Source organism: Acanthochromis polyacanthus, chromosome 12 (genome assembly GCF_021347895.1).
Source record: "Acanthochromis polyacanthus isolate Apoly-LR-REF ecotype Palm Island chromosome 12, KAUST_Apoly_ChrSc, whole genome shotgun sequence".
In the NCBI taxonomy this organism is placed as follows: Eukaryota; Metazoa; Chordata; class Actinopteri; family Pomacentridae; genus Acanthochromis; species Acanthochromis polyacanthus.
This window is the reverse complement of record NC_067124.1, coordinates 9,395,597-9,420,911: the sequence shown is the minus strand read 5'-3', so window position 1 is coordinate 9,420,911 and position 25,315 is coordinate 9,395,597. Positions and strand designations below refer to the sequence as shown.

The 25,315-nt window shown below is 40.0% G+C and overlaps 1 protein-coding gene across 1 annotated transcript in view; it reads right to left on the bottom strand.

The window, feature by feature from the left end:
* The window catches only part of ascc3 (activating signal cointegrator 1 complex subunit 3), a 424,683-nt gene extending 402,229 nt beyond the window's left edge, over window positions 1–22,454 (bottom strand). Inside the window, 3 exon segments of the mRNA XM_051957275.1 lie at window positions 21,512–21,652; window positions 22,203–22,282; window positions 22,369–22,454. Coding sequence (XP_051813235.1) covers window positions 21,512–21,601 — 90 coding nt within the window. The 5' untranslated portion in view covers window positions 21,602–21,652; window positions 22,203–22,282; window positions 22,369–22,454.
* Between the last annotated feature and the right edge of the window lie 2,861 nt (window positions 22,455–25,315).

Sequence of the window (25,315 nt, the reverse complement as noted above, 5' to 3'; positions counted from 1 at the left end):
CAGAGGCCAGTTATACAGCATTTACTGTCCATCCAACAGGTGGCACTGCCACTGAGAGTGTATGTTGGCCTGTAAATGTGATCAGGATTGGAGTGTGATTATACATGTGAAGTTTCAGGCAGATTGGAGCACAATGAGAAGAATTAGACACCACTTCCTGTTTCATGGCGAAGGATCAGTATTTTGAGGGGCCGCCATGGCCACACCTTTTGGCTTCTGGCCGAGTTTTTGATAACTTTTCATCAGGAAGGTCTGGTGCATGTACTGACCAAATTTCAGTTCTCTCAGACTTACCCCCTAGGAGCCATTAATTTTGACAAATTTACAGCAAATTCAAGATGGCCGACTTCCTGTTGGGTTAAGGGCGTGGCTGTGATTGACTTTTTGGTGTGTGCTGATGTGGTGCATATGCCCACAAAATATTGTAGCTGTAAATGAAACATTGTGGAAGTTGGCCTAATGACCACTTTTTCAATTTTGCAGGTGGCGCTATAGAGCCATTTTGCAACACACATGCGCAACTCCCATAAAATATCAAATTGTTCGCCAGTCCTGATGTGCACGCCAAATTTGACGCGTTTTGGGATATGATAAGGCCGCCAAAAAGGCAATTCATTTGTCAGGAGAAAAAAATAATAATAATAATAATAATAATAAACCCTAGGCTTCCAATAGGGTCCTAGGCACCGCTGGTGCCTTGGACAGTCGGTGCCCTTGCACCGCCTGTCCTGCGCACCCTCGGTGCTCGGACCCTAATAATAAACCCTAGGGTTTCAATAGGGTCCTAGGCACCGCTGGTGCCTTGGACAGTCGGTGCCCTTGCACCGCCTGTCCTCGGCACCCTCGGTACTCGGACCTTAACTACAGGCCTTCAGAAGAAACACGGAGGGGGACTAGTGTGGGAACACCAGGAGGGCAGGAGTCCAGTAACCGGCAAGGTGATAACTGGAAGGTTAAGGTAACTTGCTATAATTAGTAACCCAGTGGACAAGAAATATGGACAAATGAGGGTTTTCAGTAATGTCTCGAAGCGCTGATTGGGGAGGTGAGCATTTTCTTTGTTTGAGAAAAAAAAAGACTTGTTGAAATGGACAGGGTCAAAAGTGGCCAGGAGGGCCCCCTACCATTTGGGATATGGGGTTATCCCTTAGAGCTAAGAGTTAGCTCTGAAAAGGTTCAATCTTGGACCTCATGTTGGGAAGTCTGTGTTTTCTGTTTTCTTGTAATGTTTGTTGGTTACTATTGTTCTCAAAGTTTCTTTACTTGTAGCACAAGGGGTGGAGCAAGATTATTTTCTTTTGCTTTATGCATAAAATGGCGTTACCAAATAACTATTTAAAAGTAGCCTCTTACAATGTTAATGGGCTGCTCAGCCCAATTAAGAGGAGCAAGGTACTGAACAAGATAAAAAAAAAGATGGAGTGGAGGTGTTTTTTTTTTTGCAGGAGACACATATGACAGACAAAGAGCATGAAAAATTGAAGAGGAATGGTTATAATCAGGAGTTCTCATCCTCTTATAAGTCAGGACATAGATGAGGGGTATGTATATTAATTTCCAATAGAGTTTGCTTTGAAATGTTGAGAACAATAAAGGATGGAGAAGGCCAGTATGTTTTAGTGATAGGAAGATTGGAGGGAGTCCTGGTAACTTTGTTTAACATCTACACCCCGCCAGGCTCTGACTGGGGATTCTATAAACTCCTCTTTGATCTAGTGATGATAGAGAGCGAAGGGATGTTGGTTGCTGGAGGTGATCTTAACCAGAGGCTCAATCCACACTTCGATTCATCAGGTAATGTCTTCCAAAAAAATAGTATTTGTAAAAAAAAAAAATTGTAAATTAATGTCAGAACTCGGAATTTTGGATATATGGAGGGAGCTTAATCCACTTAAGATGGATTACACCTATTACTCTGCTCCTCACTCTGTATATACAAGGATTGATTATTTTTTATTGCATATTAAGGATCGTTCTAGGGTAATAAGCTGTAACATTGGAGTGATGGATTTATCTGATCATTGGCCTGTATTCTTAAAACTGTGCATGGGAATTGAAAGGAAATCAACAATGTGGAGGTTGAACTCAAGCCTGCTCAATGGTCAGATGAAAGAAGAAATTGAAAAGGATATTTCTGAATACATAGAACTAAATGATAATGGTGATGTATCCCCATCTGTACTATGGGATGCATGCAAAGTTGTAATGAGGGGAAAGTTGATAGCAAAATCAGTTCACGTGAAAAAAATGAAACAAGCAGAGCTAAAAAATTGCAAACTGACCTGGGAAAATTGGAGGAAATGCATAACAATTTTAACAGTAAGATTATTGATGACAAAGATGAAACGGGCAAGGATAAATTATATTTTATCACAAGAAATTCAGAAGAAAATGATTTTTACGAAGCAAAAACACTACGAGGCTGGGAGTAAATCCACAAACTATTGGCATATAAACTTAAACAACAGACAACAAGACATGTTTACAAGATGAAAGATCCACAAACAAAACAAACTGTGTATAAGACAGAAGATACCATACGTGCTTTGAATATTATTATAAGCAGTTGTATGATCAAGTAAACAATGACAACAATAGATCCCAAATAGACAAATTCCTGGAGGAGTTAAATTTACCACAGTTAACAGAGGACCAGAACAAACAATTAACAGCAGAAATAACAACAAAAGAAATCAACTTAGAAATTTCCAGGCTGAAAAATAATAAAAGTCCTGGGGTTGATGGTTATGGCTCTGAATGGTACAAAACCTATAGGGAAACTCTAATTCCATTACTACACAAAACTTTTAATTGGATTTTAAAAGGAGGAAATATTCCTCATTCTTGGAGAGAGGCAATAATCTCTGTGATTGCAAAGGAGAGTAAAGATGGAACAATATGCTCTAGTTACAGACCAATAAGTGTACTCAACGTGGATTATAGAATTTTTACAGCAATCTTAGCCCGGAGAATGGAGAACATTTTACCCATTAGTTTAGATCAAACTGGATTTATAAAACAAAGGCAAACACATGATAATATCTGTCAGACTCTACATATCATACAGCATATCAAAGAAAAGAAATTAGAGGTGGCAATTTTAGGAATGGATGCAGAAAAAGCTTTTGATTCCGTTAGTTGAGATTTTTTTGTTTAGAGTAATGCAGAAGTTTAATTTTCACAAGGGTTTTATTAGGACAGTGCAGGCTCTGTACACAGATCCTACTGCAAGGATTAAGGTTAATGGTAGTTTGTCTAAGGTAATCAGGCTAGGGAGAGGGTGTCGTCAAGGTTGTTCAGTCAGCCCACTGTTATTTGCCATCTTCTTGGAGCCGCTAAGCCAATGGATTAAACAGTGCAATAGTATTAAAGGTATAGCCATGTCAGGAGTTCAACAGAAAATTGCTTTGTTCGCAGACAATGACTTGATTTATCTGGAGGACCCAAATTCATCTCTACCAATCTTGATGACTTTCTTGACAGAGTTTGGAAGGCTCTCAGGTTACAAAATCACTGCTCAAAAAACCTAAGCTCTTGCTTTTAAATACAAGCCAAATCAAAATATAAAACAAAACTACTTAATTGGGATCAGCAGTCGAAGTATTTGGGTATTCACTTAACAAAAGATTTTGGAAGCCTGAAAGCAGTTAATTACAATCATATAATTTGTAATATAAAAGCAGACCTTTCTAAATGGAACTTAATACCATATCTGGGTTTGGCATCAAGAGTAGAGGTGATTAAAATGAATATTTTGCCTCGTTTGCTATATATATTTCAGAATCTCCCAATTGAGTTAACAAATAAAGACTTCAAAGAATGGGACAAGTTTATATCAAGATTTTTATGGAAAGGTGCAAGGCCCCGCATTAAATATAGAACTTTACAACTGCCAAAAAAGAAGGGCGGTTTATCTTTGCCTTGTTTTAAGAGTCATTATCAAGCTGCTCAGATGAAGGTCGTGATAAATTTGTGTGACCCAAAGTATGCAGCAAAATGGAAAGACATTGAAGAGAAAATGGCACCACCAATACAAGCCTTAATGTGTGACATGAAATTGCAGACAGATTGTCAAGAAAGTGTTCATCCTTGGTTGTGGGTGTCTCTGAAAATGTGGTCAGAAATTATGAAAAAGTATGACTTAACAGAACAATGTAGATTTTTGAGATGGATCACCAAATAAATTAGATGTCACATTTAAAATATTGGAGAATGGCCCAAAAATGTATTGGGAGATCATTAAAAAAGATAATGTGATGACTTTTCAGCAGATGAAGGATCTATATGGTCTGGGTAAACGGGATTTTCATAGATACCTGCAGTTGAGACATTATGTAAGACAAGAAATTAAAAAAGTGAAACTGGATTTCTCTCAACCAGGTATTTTGAAGATTATACTGGATGCATATAAATCAGAGCGAAGTTGCAAAGTTATTTCAAAATTGTACAAGGCATTGGATGATTTAAACGAGGGCACCACAGCATATGTGAGAGAAAGATGGGAAAAGGAAGCAAAAATCAGGATTGGAGAGGATTGGGAGTCTGTAAATGCATATCTATGGAAAACTACAAATTCTCTGTTTGGGAGGGAGTATGGATGGAAGAATATAATAAGGTTTTTCTTGACTCCTGCACAAAGAAAATATGCAAATACAAAATGTTGGAGGTCTTGTGGTGCTCGTAATGCAAATCATTTCCACATCTTTTGGGATTGCCCCATGATAAACTAGAAAAGCACTCAGAGAGTGCAGACCTCCGCCAAGGATAGAGAGGAAAACAGGAAAACCATGCAGTAAAGGATCATGAGCTGGAATTGAACCTGCGTCTCTGACACAGTTCTGTTTACGAATCACCATCTTAACCAGTTGAGCTATCTGGACACCTTGCTCGAATTTGTTGGATGACATACTAACCTATGATGTTTTCTGTCATATTTTGGACCACATACTACAACATACTAAAAAATTCAAAGTGATCCAGAATCCTTTCCGGATTGCCACCAAAATTAAATCAGCTCTTCCTCTTACCATAGTCTACATCCCCTGAATATTTCATCTGAATCTGCCCAGGCGTTTTTGAGTTATCTTGCTAACAGACAGACAGACGGACAGATGGACAGAGAAACGCCGGGTGTCCCATAACCTCCTTGGCGGAGGTAATCAATACTGGATGGAAATTAAAAATGTAATAAAGTGTTAAATCTTAAAGTTCCATTAAGTTTTGAAATTTTGTATTTGGGTATGATTGATGTATTACATTTAAAAAGAAGGGGATGACTATAAAATAATGAGAATCACCAGTTTATCCAGGCGTGCAGCATCCTTCTTTTTCAAGCTGCTACCCCAGCACACTACTGCGTACATGAGGGTGTTTGCTACTACAGACTGATAAAAGATCTGTAGCAGCTTCTTGCAGATGTTGAAGGACGCCAGCCTTCTGAGGAAGTACATGCGGCTCTGTCCCTTTCTACACAGTGCATCAGTGTTGGCAGACCAGTCCAGTTTGTCATCCAACTGCACTCCCAGGTATTTGTAGGTGTGGACCACCTCCACACGGTCCCCTTTGATCATGACTGGTTCTAGATGAGGCTTGGGTCTCCTAAAGTCCACTACCATCTCCCTGGTCTTGGTGGTGTTGAGTAGCAGGTGGTTGGAGTCACACCATTTGACGAAGTCCTGGATCAGTTTCCTGTACTCATCCTCCTCTATTTGCTTAAATATTACATGTATTTTGTGAGACACCAAGTGGTATATCTGTTTACACCCTGGTTCAATGCTACAGTGTTCCTTTGTTTTCTTTAACTTTATCAGGCATCTTCAAACTGAATAAACTGTTAGTATAAAAGAAGGGCATTTTGTAACTTGGTTTGGAACTGTCTGTGAAAATCTATTGTGAACATTATTATATCATGTGATAACTTGTGTTCTTTGAAATTGGAAAAAACAATAAAAATAAAATTTAAAAAAAGAAAAGAGAAAAGGGTTGTCTTTTTGTTTTGTTTTTTTGTATTGGCCCCAATATGTAAGGCGCACTGTACACAGTGAGACCACTACATGGAAAACACAAAATGAGGTGTGTCTAGCACCCTAATATAATTGCCTACCTATCCCCAAAATCACTGAAGTGAAGCGAACACCTTACATATGAAATTCACTGAGGACCTCACAATATCCCGAACTTATTGTGAGACAGACAGACAGATGGGATGTCCGATATTGGCTTTTTTGCCGATAACCAAGGTGCCAATATTGTCCAACTCTCAATTTCCGATTCCGATATCTACCACTACCGATATATGAGGGCTTGGAAATAATTCCAAATCAAAGACATATTGTTAGTCAGGCACAGCAAGCTTGATACTGCAGCCACACTTGCAGAGCCAAAAGTGAAAAAGTAATCCTAAACATGAACTTTTTTCCCTTTTGGGTGGGGATCAGGGTAAAATCTAGCCAACTAATAAGAAATGAAGATATCTGCCTTCACAGAGACTACAGATTACAGTAATACTTAAAAGGTCAGTATGTGGGGGTAGGTACTCCATCTGACTGCAACATGGTGCACATACATTGTTCAGCAACCAATCAGTAAAAGACATGGAAAAGGACACCGATTCACCTTTTAACAATATGTGCTCCATTTGCACTATTTATGCTGAAATACAACTATGCAAACAGTTGCAGTGCAAAAACAAAAAATAATAAAATAATAGTTTGGTTTGGTTTGTTCAAGACCTGTTTAAAATCAAGCAAAGTTATATTTTTGGCAGCAATCCTCTCTGTGTTTGCCTTCAGTCAGAAGAGAGAACAGTCTGTGGCAGGGGTGGCTGGGCTCACTAGCAATCTTCCTGACCTTTAACCTGCAGCATTTGTTGTAAATGTCCCGTAGGTTGGGGAGGGTGGTTCTGATGGTGCACTCAGCCCAGCGGACCACCCGCCTCAAGGCCAAGAAGTCTTGATGGGTGCTGCTGCCCATCCAGGTGGTGATACTCCCATCCTTTTCTTTCTTTCTTTCTTTCAAGTTTATTTGTAAAAGGACAGCGTGCAGTTACATTAAAAAGATGGCTGCACCAGATTTAGCTTCAAGCTAATTTCCATCTGTAGTCCTTGGTCCATAAAAAACATTCATTATTTAAAACAATGCATATAAAACGCATTACATTAACAATGCAAAAACAAAATCAAAATCAAATCCAAAACACTCTCAATGGTGCTGGATGTTGATGTGACAGGATCATGTCAGGTCCTGCGTGATGTTAACACTCAGGTACTTGAAGCTCTCCATTCTCTCCACCTCTGTCCCGCTGATGTGGATGGTATGCTGTCTGCCGCTTCTTGCTGTAGTCCACAATCAGCTGTTTGGTCTTGCTGACCTTTAGGAGGAGGCTGTTGTCTCTGCACCAGTCCTCCAGATGGGTGATCTCCATCAAATAGTCCTCCTCGTCGTCGTGGGAGATCAGACCCACCGCTGCTCTGTCGTCACCAAACTTAATGATGATGTTAGAGTCTATGTGGACAAGCAGTCATGAGTGTACAGTGAGTACAGCAGAGGGCTCAGCACACAGCCATGGGGGGCACCGATGTTCAGAGTACGTGAGTGGGACAGGTGTTTTCCCATTCGAACCACCTGTGGTCAAAAAGCTGTAGACCCACCTGCACAGAGAGGAGGTGAGTCCAAGGTCCTGCAGCTTAGTGACCAGTCCGGAGGGGATTATCGTGTTGAACACTGAACTGAAGTCCACCAACAGCATTCGCACATAATTCCCCTTCCTAGTCTGCAGTGCACCAGGACTGTGTGTAGCAGGTGGTTGATGGCATCCTCAGTTGGTCTCTTGGGCCAGTACGCAAATTGTAGGGGGTCCAAGGAGGCAAGTAGGGAGGAGGTGATAAAGTGCCAAACCAGTCTTTCAAAACATTTCATCACCACAGAGGTAAGAGCAATTGGTCGGCAGTCATTCAGACAGCTGGTCTTGGTTTTCTTGGGTACAGGAACAATGACGGACTGCTTAAAGCACCTTGGGATGATGTACTGAGAGAGCGGGAGGTTGAATATTTCCCTGAACACCGGTGCTAGCTGGTTGGCAAAGGCTTTCAGGACATGGTCTGTTATACCATCAGGTCCTGCAGCCTTTTTGGTATTCACGTGTTAAAACATCAGCCTCACATCATGCTCCGTCACGGTGCGCGTCTCCACCTCTTGGCCGGGCAGGATGCGGGCCTCTCCGCTGGGAGCCTCGAAGTGCACATATACAGTGCCTTGCGAAAGTATTCGGCCCCCTTGAACTTTGAACTAAATGACTGATGACGATAAATAGAATCCACCTGTGTGTAATCAAGTCTCCGTATAAATGCACCTGCTCTGTGATAGTCTCAGGGTTCTGTTTAAAGTGCAGAGAGCATCATGAAGACCAAGGAACACACCAGGCAGGTCCGAGATACTGTTGTGGAGAAGTTTAAAGCCGGATTTGGATACAAAAAGATTTCCCAAGCTTTAAACATATCAAGGAGCACTGTGCAAGCAATCATATTGAAATGGAAGGAGTATCAGACCACTGTAAATCTACCAAGACCCGGCCGTCCCTCTAAACTTTCCCCTCGAACAAGGAGAAGACTGATCAGAGATGCAGCCAAGAGGCCCATGATCACTCTGGATGAACTGCAGAGATCTACAGCTGAGGTGGGAGAGTCTGTCCATAGGACAACAATCAGTCGTACACTGCACAAATCTGGCCTTTATGGAAGAGTGGCAAGAAGAAAGCCATTTCTCAAAGATATCCATAAAAAGTCTCGTTTGAAGTTTGCCACAAGCCACCTGGGAGACACACCAAACATGTAGAAGAAGGTGCTCTGGTCAGATGAAACTAAAATCGAACTTTTTGGCCACAATGCAAAACGATATGTTTGGCGTAAAAGCAACACAGCTCATCACCCTGAACACACCATCCCCACTGTCAAACATGGTGGTGGCAGCCTCATGGTTTGGGCCTGCTTTTCTTCAGCAGGGACAGGGAAGATGGATAAAATTGATGGGAAGATGAATGGAGCCAAATACAGGACCATTCTGGAAGAAAACCTGTTGGAGTCTGCAAAAGACCTGAGACTGGGACGGAGATTTATCTTCCAACAGGACAATGATCCAAAACATAAAGCCAAATCTACAATGGAATGGTTCACAAATAAACGTATCCAGGTGTTAGAATGGCCAAGTCAAAGTCCAGACCTGAATCCAATTGAGAATCTGTGGGCAGAGCTGAAGACTGCTGTTCACAAACGCTCTCCATCCAACCTCACTGAGCTCGAGCTGTTTTGCAAGGAAGAATGGGCAAGAATTTCAGTCTCTGGATGTGCAAAACTGATAGAGACATACCCCAAGCGACTTGCAGCTGTAATTGCAGCAAAAGGTGGCGCTACAAAGTATTAATGCAAGGGGCCGAATAATGTTGCACGCCCCACTTTTCAGGTTTTTATTTGTTAAAAAAGTTTAAAATATCCAATAAATTTCGTTCCACTTTACGATTGTGTCCCACTTGGTGTTGATTCTTGACAAAAAATTAAAATTTTATATCTTTATGTTTGAAGCCTGAAATGTGGCGAAAGGTTGAAAAGTTCAAGGGGGCCGAATACTTTCACAAGGCACTGTAAGTTGTTGAGTTTTGTCGGCCAGAGAGATGTCAGCACTCGCCATGGGCATCGGTGTTGCTTTATAGTCCATCACAGTTCTTAGTCCCTGCCATAGTCCCCTGTTGTTCCTCTGCTGCAGCTGTGACTCCAGTTTCTCTCTGCACTTCTGTTTGACCTCCCTCAGGGGTCTGTGGATGCTGTATGGCTCTGCGGATGCCAAACCTCGTAAGGTCTCATGTCTCCGGTTGTGAGTGCTGTGTTGTAGGTGGCGATGTGGGACTTCAGAGTGTTGCGGATGCCTTTGTTCATCCACAGCCTCTGGTAGAGAAACTCCCTGATGGTTCTTTTGGGGATAGTGTCCTCCACTAGTTTCCCAATAAATTATAATAAAATAATAATAATAAAAATAATACATTATAAAATAATATATCATATAAAATAATAATTTTACCGAAATCAATTTTTTTATGTCACAAAAGTGCTTTTCACATGTAGTTACAAATGTATCCTTAGTAGCTTTGTTGAAGTCAGAGTTACTGAGCTTAAAATTTTCTTCAAAAAGCCCTCTCAACAAGCAGTGATGTAATAAATCTGAGCAGGTCTGACAGTTCAGGCTCTCAGGTCAGGAGACACATTAACACAATGACTCCATTACAATCAGCATCTCAGCGTATTCTAAAACTAAGCATTTTAACACGACCTGAGTGATACTCTCGGAGTGACTCCAGCTATCATTTCTGTGGAGGAGCAGTTTTTTTGATGAGAGGATTTCACTGGAACTGAGCCTGGTAAAAGAACAGAATATCGCTCTCAGTTTCATTTTTAGTCTCAGGCAGCTGTGGGTGATCTGAGAAATTAATGAAAAGTATGGATACCTTTTGATTTCAAAATAGGAATCATGGTTGGCAAGGCTGTAAAATGGCCAAAACTAACAAATTAAAAACAGGTAGAAATGGATGATAGTCAACCAACTACTGACTAGTGGATAGAGAACCACATTGAAAGGAAGGCAGCAGCACCCAATACTCTTTCTCAGAAACAGTTTGATCTTAATACCATCCAACAAAATTTAAAAGCACTCATTTTTTTGTTGTTTTTTTTGTGCCTGTCGGGATGTTATGCCACCTACCTTGATTCTTTAATCCAGAGATGCTTGAACATTGAGTATGTGCATATGATTTCATGCATACATAAGTTTAATTAAAATGAAAGAAAACCTGCACAGACGCTCAAGCACACACACATAGACCACACACACACACACCACACTTCAGCAGCAGCAATCAAAATAGAGAACTGGATTTAGTGTTCAGTGTGTCTGCACCATCAAGTTCTTGAAAACAGGCCTGCCAATTATGATTGTCAACAGAAAAATTATAAACAACGGCCGTGACAACTCTTTATTAGTTAAATATAACTATAATAAATGCTTGCATATTAAGGGATGACATTGCTATGTGCGCAGCATGCAGAAGGGGCTATTTGCAGACAAACCCCAGTTTCACTCACTGACATCATGGCCTTTGCTTTTTGCGGAAGCATGCAGCTATTTTCAGAAAAAAAACTCTGATAAATCAACTGTACACTACCTGCTCAGCACTAACCAGCAACAGTAGCGAGTATATAGCAGCAGTTGGTGGGAAACAAACCCCAGCTAAAACATATTGAATACTGGACTTAAATAACTCATGAGGTAGCCACACAATGAATGCTAATTGTTTTTGCGCGATTAAACGAGACGAGATGCAGTATAGAATACAACAAAGAAAAAAATTACATAATTTCTGACATTCAAGAATGCATTCTTACTTGAACCACCACATGGTCATAAAGAACAGAACAATATCATAGTCAACAACAACCAGTTATTAACTTGTTAAGTTGTTGCACTGTCCTCAATTGAACATTATTATTAATAATAATAATAAAGATTTTACATTTCTCCACTTAACAATTCTGATCAAGGGAAAAATCAATATCCAAAGAATATCCCAGCCAAGAAGAGAACATTAAAAAGGTGGCTGCATCTAGCAATCTGTTCACCTTTTGGATTTTATCAACATGAGGGATGGTTTAGCACACTGTGTTGTTGTGTCAGTACATTTATTCATGTAATGTACTCAAGTATTCTGAGGTATTTTTTTTTTTACTATATTTACATTTTATGTCCCCGCATATTCCCATCAGTATAACTATTTCTACTTCAGCACATTTTGCACTGAAATCAGCGCATTTCAGTGCATTAATTATTTGGCATTACTTTGTACAAATCAGTTTTCACTTTGTCACAAAAGAGTCTGCTTTCACTAGGGATGAAAACTTGTAGCCATCATTTCCATGCCCAGGAGGATTGGGTCCAAAAATTACAACTGTTAGGCTTTAATTTTAAATAAGTACAAATACCCTACTGTTGAGTGTAAAAGTAAGCAGTAAGGTGATACAATTTTGAAACATTTAACATTTTAAAAAAAATTGCACATGGGTATACTAACTTCTGATGCATAATGTATTTAGAGTTTCAGCATATGACCTGGTGACATATGATGGAGGTGGCAGACTTTTGGCTTTGGAAACACATCACATCCTAAAGATGATAAATATTTAGAGAGAATGAAAATCACTAACGGCTGTGCTGTGTCTTCTTTTATGTCCCCTGTCGCTTGATAATAAATTCAGCACTGAAATAGTTCTGCACGAGTCAAGCCCTACTTGCGCACATACTGCACACATGCATCTTATATTAGGTGTTGTGCACTAGACATCAGGCATTGATTTAGTGTCAGGTATTTTTATTGGCAAACAGCCAGATTTCCATTCATTCTAATATTTCTATTATGTGATTAATGTAACAAAATCTGCAGTTGAGATTCCTCATTGACCGCTGCAACATCTCAGCTGGGATACTGTGAATTTCATCCTTAATTCTCCGTTTTAACTCATCCAGAGTTCTTGGTCGAGTTGTGTACACTTTACTCTTGAGATAGCCCCATATAGATTTAAAGAATGCATTCGTACAGGAGGACGCCATCTACAGGAAGTAATTTTTAAAAAATGAAAATTCCATCATTGTTTCTTAAATGGCATGTTTTAAGGTTTCAATTACTATGAATAAAATATTTTTCTTCCATCACTCTTGGTTTTATTGGATTGTTAAAAAGTTCACGTTTTTTTTTTTTGTGTCACCCTGTACTTTCATGAGTGACACAACCAACATGCAAAATCACATTATGAGCTTGCTCAGAGAGTTGGAAGAAAATCAACCTGACGTAATTGATGTCAAAGACGAAACTTCTCGATGAGCGCATCTACACTTCTTACTCTGGTAAAATACATTGGATGGAACAATATACTGACTTCATTCTTCTGACTTTTGCCATGATAGATGTTGGTAATTTACCTTTTAGGTCACACATTAAGGTGGCACTCCAGCAATTTACACATGGTCAATTAGTAGTTATACTAACAAGCCCATGGAAACCTTATTTTTCCTGGTAAGCTAGTGATAATGATATCCCCAGCTTACCTCAGCTTGGGTTAATGATTTAACTAGTTGACGAGCATCACAAGCATTACATGACAGGTAGTGGTTTCAGTTAAAAAAAAAAGCTTGTCTGAATATATCTCACTTATAAATTAAGGAATATAATTAGGGTCCGAGCACCGACGGTGCCGAGGACAGGCGGTGCAAGGGTACTGACTGTCCAATGCACCAGCGGTGCCTAGGACCCTATTGGAATGCTAGAGTTTTTTTCCTTTATTATTATTATTGTTATTATTATTATTCCGCCAAAACAACTGCATTTTTCAGGGCCTGAAAATGCTCGAGAAGTCATGAAAATTTGCACACATATGACAGCCTTCAAGCACTGAGTCACGTTTTACTGCCACCGGTGTACAAAATATTCTGTAAGGAATACTTTTCCATACTTCCAAATTATAAAAGTTGTTTCTAGGGTAAAAAATTGTCTACTTTCTGATGGAAGCATCATATTTTATCTCAATTGTATGCTTACATAATTTTTGTGGCCATTTATGGCAAAAAAAAAAAAAAAGATGATTTTAGATGACAAAAATTTTTGTACTTTGGTATGGAAGCAGTAAATCCTGTGTTAATGCTTCTTTGATTAGGTATTTTAAGGTCTCTTTCCCTTGTTCATGTTGTGTGCTTTAATTTGGAACCCAGTTTTAAGGCTTGCAGGTATTCCAAGGTGTTTTTCAGTACCTGTGTTTACAGAGGGTGCAGTGACAAAATCGTTTGCTGTATTTCAAGTTTAAGGTAAGAAGTTACCATATATTTCATGTTATTGGAAGGACTATAACAGTTATATGCAAGTGTTATATACCATTTGATTCTCTCGGACCTGGCAAAATACTAACCCACCCTGTTGAAATTCTTGATTTGTAAAAAAATTATTGATCCTCGTTAAAAAAAAAAACTAACACTTGGGAAATTTTGACCATACAGCTTCAAAAATCAATCCCAGTATACTTTAAAATGTTGTGCAGATGGTCATTACATTATTTTGTTGATTTTGATGCTCAGAAACAAGTGTTGGTTTTTTAACAAGGAATTTTACATCTTTTTTTTTAATTTGCGCCTGGCAAATTTTGGGGTATTAAGGTGTTTTGTATTCCTTTTGTTACTTTCTCACTGCCTGACTACTAAATATAGTTAAGAAATCTTTGTTAAAGGGGAACTTCGGTTTTTTTCAACCTGGGGTCTGTTTTCATATATCATTTCATACATGTGAGTGATGGAGGAATGAATTTTCGACATAGCAATTTCTGCCTGAAGTGTGAGAGAAAATGGCTGTAGCTCAAAAGTGGTTAGAGATTTTGCATTTCTGATTTCAAATCAGAATTCCTGAGAAAATTTTACAATAGAAAATTTATGTTTTAAATTTCCAACGGAAAGTCGAAAAAATGGTCATTTTGGCAGTGAAATGTGACTCAAAGCTTGGACCCTGTCATATCAGAACTGGCAAAAGATTTGAAATATTTTAGAGCATGTGGAGGTGTGCGGTAAAATGGCTCCACAGCGCCCCCTACAAAATTTTTAAAAGTGGTATTAGGCCAACTCACAGGACATTTGGTCTAGAGCTACAAAATTTGGGAGGTATATGCAGGACATCAGGAAACACAAAAAAGTCAATCACAGTCATGCTCTAAACCCAACGGGAAGTGCGCCATCATGCGTTAACTGTAAAAAATCTGTGATGAACTCCTCCTGGGGTGTAAGTCTGACAGACCTGAAATTTGGCCAGTACATACAGCAGGCCTTCCTGAGAAAAAGTTATCAAAATCTTCCTCCATAGTTAAAGGGTGTGGTTGGGGCGACCTGTCGAAATTCCATCCTTCGCCATGAAACAGGAAATGCTGTGTAACTCTCATGAACATGCTCCAATCTGAATGAAACTTTACATGTATGATCAGAGACCTGCCCTGATGACATCCATATAGCAACATTCATTCACAGTCACAGTGCCACCTTGTGGTATCAGGAATTTGACATTTTTTACACTTTCATGTACTATTCTTAGCTTATTGCTCAGATTCACCTCAAATGTGGTGACATAAGCCTGAACACATTGATGATGAATCCCAGAAAAAATGGTGACGTGTCATAAAAAGGCGTGTCTGTGGCGGGTCGGCAAAGTTTGATGTTCCGCCATGAAAATTGAAGTGTTCATATCTCAGCTGCAAAGGATCCTATCTGCCCCAAACTTTATGTGCTGGACACCAGAACCAGTTTGAGGACATCCACACTCAAAAATTTGGGAAAAGTCATAGCGCCACCTATTGGTAACAAGAAGTTTAGACATTACATTTGCCCATACCATTGCTTCAAGCTTCGTCATATCATCCTGAAAATTAGTCAGCTCAGTTGTCATCCCCTGACAATGCCACATTGTGAAGATTTTCTCATTTGATAAAACGCTGTTGCCATGGCAACACGTCGTTGTTGTGACAAACAAAGTAGTTTTTGACAGGCTTAGAATGCTCAACAGCTCACCAAAATTACCACACACATCACAGTCGTCTCAAGGAAGAACACTGTGTGCCTCACTGCAGGGCATGTGCTATCGCGCCTCCTGCAGTATGTTTAATTAACAGCCCCGGCAGCACATTTCACCTACATCCACAAAATATGGGAGGCATATAGAGCACATCATGATGCACAAAAAAGCCTCCTGGAGCCATCCCCTAAACACAACAGGAAGTCCGCCATTTTGATTTAAGTGGAAAAATTTTCTCGATTTTTTTAATTTTTGAGAGCGAATCCTCCTAGGGTTTAACTCCTACACACCTCAAATTTTGCCAGGATATATAACATGATCTCCTGATCAAAAGTTATTAAGAGATTCTTCCAGAGTCAAAAGGTGTGGACATGGCGACCTCCAGAATTTTGATGTTTCGCCATGAAACATCAAGTGCTATCTAACTATCCTCTGCATGCTCCAATCTACCTCAAACTTTACATGTGTAATCAGACTCCAATCCTGATCACGTCCATAGGCCAACATACACTCTCAGTAGCAGCGTCACCTGTTGGATGGACAGTAAATGCTGTGTAACTTGCCTGTACATGTTCAAAGCAGCCTGAAACTTTACTTGTATGATCAGAGTCCAACCCTCATTCAATTCAGTTCAATTCAATTTTATTTATATAGCGTCAATTACAGTCAAATCGTCTCAAGACGCTTTACAGAACCCATATGCCTGACCCCCAGAGCAAGCCCAAAGGCGACAGTGGCAAGGAAAACACCCTTTTAACAGGGAAAAAACCTCGAGCAGAACCCGGCTCTACATAGGGGGGACCCATCTGCCTGCTGGCCGGGCGGGTTGAGAAGGACAGGGGAGGGCAAGGGGGAGGGATGGGAGTAGAGGGAGGGTCCACACCCACTGTTTGAAATACACTGTGAGTTGCAGCGCCACCTGGTGGATAGACAGGAAATGCTTTATAACTGCTCTGAACATGCTCCAATCTGGCTGAAATTTTACATGTATGATAAGACTCTGGTCCAGATGCGATTCAGAGGCCGACATACACTCTCAGTCACAGCGCCACCTGGTGGACGTGCGTGGATTTGCCAACCAGCGTGGATGCGAGGACCCATCCATCGCTGCTTGCAGCTTTAATTTATAAGTGGTGTGTGTGCGTGTGGTCAAGTGCTGGCTATACTTGTGGGGACCAAATGTCCCCACAACTGTAGGAAAACCGAAAACAATGTCACTTGTGGGGACCTCATTTCGGTCCCCACAATTTTAAACAGTGTTTTCTTGGCCATGTTGTTGTTACTGTAAAAAAGTAAAAGTGCAAAAACGTTTCTTTAGGGTTAGGCATTTTTTTGGTCTGGGTTAAGGTTAGGGTTAGGGTAAGGGGTTGCATATGAATGGGAGTCAATGGTATGTCCCCACAATGATAGAAAAACATGGTGTGTGTGTGTGTGTTCTTGTACTTGCTACATTGTGAGGACCATTTTCTGCATTTAACTATCAAAGTGAGGACATTTTTACAAAGTGAGGACATTTTGGCCGGTCCTCACTTTGAAACAGCCATGTTTGAGGGTGAAGACTTGTTTTTAGAGAACGGGTATGAATTGAGGTTTGGTTAGGGTTAGGGTAAGGATTAGGGTTAGGCGATCAGTTGTGATAGTTAAGGTTAGGGTAAGGCTCTAGAAAATGCATTACGCTTATGGATGTCCTCACTAAGATAGAAGTACAAACATGTGTGTGTGTGTGTGTGTGTGTGTGTGTGTGTGTGTGTGTGTGTGTGTGTGTGTGTGTGTGTGAGTGATTTTGGATAAATCACCATAGGCCATGCATCTTTGTCACACAAAAAATCATGTATTTTGGGTCTTTCAAAAATTTAGTAACCCTTGGTGGGTCAAAAATATCGAAATAGCAAACTAGAACCATCAGCTTTGGTGATGTAATTTGGCTGTGTTAATGAATTTCTTTTTGGCAGAATGACCTCTTAATTTCTCATGAGTGATTACAGTTGACTACAGCTGTAGGCTCCTCTGAGCCAACTTAGATGGGGCCCATCTGATACACTCATATTTAGCAACAGACACGAGAGTGAGAAAGTCTGAGGAATTCATCAAAGATCAGAAAAAGAAAATCACAGACTTAAACAAGTCAGGAAAGTCACATGGAGCCATTTCAAAGAAGCTACAAATCCCAAATCATCTGTGCAAACAATTATTTGTTAGCATAAAGTACATGGTACAGTTGATCAGAAACATGTCTGGATGAGAGAAGATGAGGCCCTTAATTCCAAGAACACTATACCTACGGTCAAGCATGATTGAGCTGGTATTGTGCATTATTAGTCAGATGGATTAGATAGATAGATTAAACCTTTATTGATCCCACAGCGGGGAAATTTACAGTTTAACAGCAGCAAACAGAAAAGTTTAAATGCAAAAGAGAGCAGCACACAATGCACACAGCGCACATATATATATATATATATATATATATATATATATTTCCTTCTTCTAGAAGAAAAAAAACAGTATTTATAGCAAAATTTCTATGAAATTGCGCAGCATCATTATTTACTTTTTTCCAGTTTGTTGGTGGGTGAACTGAACTACTGGGAGCAGGCTTGATTGTAAAGTCAGACTGCAGCAGGAAGGAAGGATCTGAGGTATCTTCACGGGTGAAGCAGTTATGTATTAACTGGTGATTTACACAAAATAAATGTAATAACGAAGAAGGAGGATTAACTTTGCAGAAAAAGTCTATAATCCTCAGCCAGAAAGATGAGTCTTGGGCACTGATGGGTCTTCCAACAAGACAACGACAGCGCTCGATTTAGACAGTCGCCAGGTCGCCGCGGTCGCCAGGAATGATAGGAGATTGATGACATCATACGAAGTGACTGCCTCCATGAAGAAAACATGATACGCGGTTCAGCCCGCCCGAGCACTCGACTTGGACGGTCGCCGGGTCGCCATTTGCAACTAAAAACATGGCAAATGGCGACCCGGCAACCGTCCAAGTCGAGCGCTCGGGCGGGCTGAACCGCGTATCATGTTTTCTTCATGGAGGCAGCCACTTCGTACGATGTCATCAATCTCCTATCATCGCGGCGATCTGGCGACTGTCTAAATCGAGCACTGCAACGACCTCAAACACACATAAAAAGTGGTAAATAAATGGCTAAATCAGGCTACAATTTAGGTTTTAGACTGATCTCCCTAAACTCCTGGTGTAAACTCTATAATGAATCTGTGAATGGCACTAAAGAAACAAGTTTATGTCAGAAAACCAACAAAGTCAGTTGAACTGTACCAATTCTGTCAAGAATGGTCAAAGATTCAAACAGAAGCTTGCCAGAAGCTTGTGGACAGCTACCAAAAATGCCAAGTTGAAGCAAAAAATAGCCAAGTGATACTTAAACAAATATCAACATTGCGTAAGTTATATTTTTGACCAAGCAGATTGTCAAATTTCCAGAAAACCTATAATAAATCTATGAAGGACTAAAATTCATGATTCAAAGTCACTGAAAACTCAAGACTGGCATAATACACATTATCTCTAAAAGTGTATGGAAACTTTTATTCACAATTGTAGTTTGGTTGAAAGTTTGGACGTTGATACTGAGAAAGATGTAGCAAATGGCAATGCTCAGGGCTGAGCAATCGGCCCATTTTGAAAGGGACCTGGACCAGTCTGTACTGATTCTGCATTACCCAGGTGTAAAGCCAGGCAATCTCCTGTGTATAGTATTAGCTTTTCTGTCAATGTCTGCCTAGACACTATCAGATGTCCACAATCTCTTAGTTTTGTTTCTTCTCTTAACCGCAGTAAACTCATGACAATTTCTGAGTATCAGTGTTTCAAAATAAATGTGTTTTTACAGTGAGGTTGATATTAGACATTTATTATTAAAAAAAACAGTACCAGAACTTTTGACAGTGTCACTGATACTGATATTAACTTTATCGTACACATAGTCTTTTCAGTACTGTTGGTTAGGAAATGCATTTTAAAAAGTAGGGATCAAAAATGAACTGTGTAAGGCTAATAATAGCAATATGTCCGACTATGACAACACAAACTAGAAAAGCACTCAGAGAGTGCAGACCTCCGCCAAGGATAGAGAGGAAAACAGGAAACCCATGTAGTAAAGGATCATGAGCTGGAATCGAACCTGCGTCTCTGACACAGTTCTGTTTACGAATCACCTTCTTAACCAGTTGAGCTATCTGGACATCTTGCTCCAATTTGTTGGACGACAAACTAACCTATGATGTTTTCTGTCATATTTTGGACCACATACTACAACATACTAAAAAATTCAAAGTGATCCAGAATCCAGGTTCCTTTCCGGATTGCCACCAAAATTAAATCAGCTCTTCCTCTTACCATAGTCTACATCCCCTCAAACTTTCATTTGAATCTGGCCAGGCATTTTTGAGTTATCTTGCGAACAGACAGACAGACACATAAATGCCGGGTGTCACATAACCTCCTTGGCGGAGCTAAAAATTCAAAGTGATCCAGAATCCAGGATCCTTTCCGGATTGCCACCAAAATTAAATCAGCTCTTCCTCTTACCATAGTCTACGTCCCCTCAAAATTTCATGTGAATCTGCCCAGGTGTTTTTGAGTTATATTGCTAACAGTCAGACAGACAGACAGACGGACACACAAACGCTGGGTGTCACATAACCTCCTTGGCGGAGGTAACAAGTTTTGCAATTACCATTAAATTTTACATAAGCCTTAAACGATCAATGAGTGTATTCAACTAACACAGAGCTCCATTGTTGTCCAAAAACTATTAAAAAACACTTCAGCATGACACACTATTGTACTGGTCCTTCAAGGTACGAAATAAGAAAATATAATATGGTACCCAGTCGTTTGAAAGCATATTCATTCAGCCTTATCTGTTGTAGCAATGCTACAAAGGCTAATGTTAGTTTGCTTAGGCTAACACTGCAATAGCTCAACATGTTTACGCAGTGCTAGTGCTGTTATTGATTTCCTACTACTATAAGGATTAAATTCAACATTAGCATAACCTGCAGTGAATGTTAAGTGCTGGATCAGAATAGTTAGACATACAAGTAGAATTAAGAAACATGGTAGCTCTATTTAACCTGAGGATAGAGCATGCCATACATATTGGTGGCTGGCACATTCTTGACCAATACTACATGTTTGATAAAGGTCTGGTAATAAAATTCCATCTGATAAATACTGATAATGTGCTGCAAAAGGACTGCAACTCCCAAACACACACACAAAGATGACAGCAAAGTAGAGAGGACACAGTGCAGAGAATGAATCAAAACTTCAAGTATATTTAAGCTGACAACAACAAAGCTTGTTTTCCCTGAGTCCAAAAAAATCAAGAAAGTCTTCGAGCATCCCCCTATATTTAAATTGCTGACCTGTCAGCTTCCACAGTCGGGATGCGTTTCCCAGACATAAGGAGAACAATATGTTTACAGTTAATTATTTTGAACAACCTATTATCTCTACTTACATATAACAACTGGACCAGATTAGTTATGATTCCTAAAGCCTTGCTGAATTTTTGTAATCTCTACTAATCAGTCATTCCTCCTGTTAACCATAAGAACATGCCCACCTAAATCTGTCCAGTAGGAGAAGACGACACACAAAGGAGAGGATAAATGATCACACCAAAGTTTTTATAAGCCATGGAGTGCAAGGGCTTAACCCGAACTCAGTTCTACAGTATATTAAGCTATGTGACTGGTTTCTTAGCCTATATGAGCTTGTCAGTAAGGTGATATCAGTGCATCTCCAACTTCATGTTGCTTTGGTTTGCATTTTGTAAATACAGACTACACATGAAGTTCTGTGTTCTATTGTGACAATAATAGTTTTCAATCTGGCCTCACCTTCAGATCATTGAGATGCTCAGTAAAGACGTCCTTCTTGCTGACATTTGAGAAGGACCGCAGTGCACCTGTTAGTCTTGGAGGAGACATGATTTTCTGTCGCTTTCCTCCTGGTTCTACGATTCTTCTGTGACTGACAAACTGACAGGAAGACACAAACATTAAACTTAACTTTCATGGCAGTTTCTGCACTCTACACATTATTAGTGGCACAGCGTGTCTGTCTTGAAATAGAGGCTGAACTCTGTTTTCCAAAAACTGTCAACTTAAAGTTGCATTTCTAAACCAGAACTATACACCTCGTGTACGGCCTGGTCAAATACTACACATCTTCAGAAACTTCCGACACTAGCATAGCAATTACCCCCACACCCTCAGATAATATCGATACTGACTTGAATGTAATCAGTTCCTGCAAGAAATAAAATATTTGGGATAAATAACGTGGGATATACAGACTGCTTGATGAATAGAGTACGCTGAAGTGGAGACGATCATTTTCGATATACCCAAAACCCTAATAACTCAAAGTAACATATTGACGATACAAAATAAAGTGTTTCAACTATTATCCCCTCTAAACAGGGCCACAGTGGATGTGCCACTTCTAACTTTCATTACTGGATGGTTATCAAGGTTTTCACGTCCCTTTTACCAATTTCAAACACAATAAAATCAAAAACAGACTTACACGTTGTGTGTGTCTGTGTTGCAAGCTAGTCTTTGGTTGTCAGCCTGGCTGCAACTTCCTCAGCTGCATAAGCTTTCGCTCTGCAAAAGACTTTGAATATATAATTAACTGCGACAAATTAACAGTCTATTATTTACTACAAAAATGTACATATCAATTGCTATACCTTCCAATAACACCGTCAAGAACGTAAAGTAAGACGCGTGTCAGCAGAATACCGGCAGATGAAAATATAGCTTCCGTGTACGCTCGGGATTATGGGTATTGTAGTTTAAATGGCAACAGCTTATTACAAGGAAATGCGCAAAAATAACTACATTACCCACTTACATAGGGGTGTGACACGTCACAAGAGGTCCGCTTTAAACGCTGACCGGCGCACACCGATAAAAGTATAGGCGGAGTCAGAAAGGGAACGAAAGCCGTTCAAGCACAGATATGAAGAGTAGATACGCCAGCTCGCTGTAGCTATAGACATATATAACGAGTAGACGCCGCATCGACCGCTACTGCCTATTGGGGCTGACGAGCGGTGGGGCCGTGATCTTGGTCCGGTCACCCGCTCCACTCAGCCTGTTTGAAAGCGCATTTAATCCATCTTAAAGGCCTTATAGAGGATGTTTTTTGTTTGTTTAATTTGTCTGATTCACAAAAAATGAATATACTGACCTTTAGTGGACTTGTATGTATGCAGAGCTCTAGAGATAGTAAGAGTTGCGACACTCATGCTCTCGCAGCGGGGCGGTCACGTGGTTCATGTAAGCCTGACTAGTTCCAAACAGGCAGCGCTGTCATTTCCTTCTGTGGGACTGAGAGCGGCGATTTCACGGTAAAAAGGAATAAAATCACACCTCCAAGTACTTGTTTGATTATTAATTCATTGGAGTATGTATGTAAATGTCAGTTTTACATTTTGAGCTGTAAGGTGACATATTAAAGACACTTTTGGGGTTTTGGAGGGAATGTTTCACATTCGTGTTAGCATGGAAAATCGACTTTTACACAGAAATGTAAGATGATTGAAGATGTTAATTTTTGCCCTGCTGGATTATTGTATTTCCAGACAATGTCTATATTTCTCTGATTCACTTACCCGTAGTCTGGGAGTTATTGAAAAGCAGAGTAACAACAGTCCATTCAGCAGATAGTGTCCAGCCACTTCTGATGAGGCAGGAGTTGACTCACTATAACCATTTTAAGACATACACAAAATTGTTATTCAAGAATAACAACTCATTATGCTTTGATGAATGAAATAGTATGTTTTATTGACAATGGGAGAAACAATGAGGGTCTTCGTGTCTTCAGTGAGGGCTCTCGGGATACTGGCGGATAGATAGATACGATACATATTAATAAATATATTTGTTAAATACTTACAAGTATAAGTTTATGCATTATAAAGGGTCTCATATAAAGGACGTAGTCTTGACAATTAAAAAGAGGTAGCGATGTAGCTAGGTAGCTTTCAAAGAAGAGCTAACAAGCACATGGCAATGCCTGAAAGTTGGTCATCTGCCAATATTCACAAATACAGATAAATGTATGCACCACAAAGGGCTTCTGATATAATATAAAGACGTTAAAATTAAAAAGAGGTAGCGACTCATCAACAATTAATCCGTCAATATATCCCTGGAGATAACTTCACAGCTAACAGCAGAGTCGAGCTAAAAAAAAGTAGCAGAAATTCGGTCGTCTACCAAGATAAAAAAATATATATATAATTACGCAGCGCAAATACAAATAAAGCTCAGCATATGCATCATAAAGAGCCTCTGATAAAATATAGGCAGCTGACAATTCAAAAGAGGTAGGCATTTCATCAACTTACGTCCACATATACTCAACGACCTGCAGTGCAAATGAACGGTGGCTATCACTGTCAAAGCGGTGCTAGGAACTAAACAAGCCTCCACAACCCGGAAGTAGACTGGAAGAAAGCGTACAACATCACCCTATGGGAGTGTCGCAACTCTTACTATCTCTCGGGCTCTGTATGTATGGTCTCTAAAAGAATAAAAAAAATAAAGAACTGTGGACATGGCAGGACCTGAAAAACATCAGCCAATCAACGCGCTTGGACCGAGGCGTTTGGTTTGCTCCCTTTCCCGTCAATCAAAAATCTTCTGGCTCAGGCCTAGTTACGTAGATTACGTACGCCTTGGACTTACGTGTTTTCTGTATGTGTTGCGTATAGCTTCGTAGTTAGCTGGCGACTTGTTTTGCTCATCTTTTTTTACATAATGGCAGATAAAGATCCAGGGGGACCCAGCCGTAAAAGACAACTTCACGAGTTTCTGGAGGGGGGCGTTTCTTCGTAAATGTTAAGAGGGGGGAGGTTAGAGGGGGGTGAGGGAGAGGTTGTATGTGCGCATGTGCATGCTACGTTCAAAGTCGTAGGACATTAAATCTCCTCTAATGCCTTTAACTCTGAAACTGATTTTCATGCTTTTTTGTTATTTTTTATTTGCACATGTACAAACATTTTACAGCTAAAACCAATGAAAGAGGACTGTTTTGCAGAGCTTCTTTCTTGTGCTCCCTTTCTGCAGGTCAAGACAGGTAAGTTTGGCAATATGGCGCAGCCTTATCTTGAGAAACACGGACACAACCAATGACAACAAGCTGGAATGATGGTTGTCGATACCAAACTGTGTTTCTTCAATGTGTTCCCCAAGCAGAAAAACAACCTCCTTTCCAATCTCCTCCCGGACGATGTGTGTGACTGTTGACACCTTTGGAGCTTGCTTTGTTGAAGCCTGGCAAATCACCCTCTCTGCAACTCTCAGCACCTTTTAATAATAATAATAATAATAGTTATTAATATTACAATAATACATTAGAGCACTTTACACAGTGCTAAAAGACACTTTACAGTACAGAGAAAATAACAAAAAACAAAGCAACATTAACATGCAAAGATTAAAAAAAATAAACAAGATTATAAAATCAAACCTTCACTGTGCTTTGTGATGGAATCAGTAGGCCGTCATTGTTTTTCAGAGCTAGAAGGTGGTAGCTCTCATCAAATGATGATACAGCATCTCTGACCAAGCTTGGACACATCACATAACCTTCAAAATGAAAACGGAAGATTTGGAAGAGTCTGT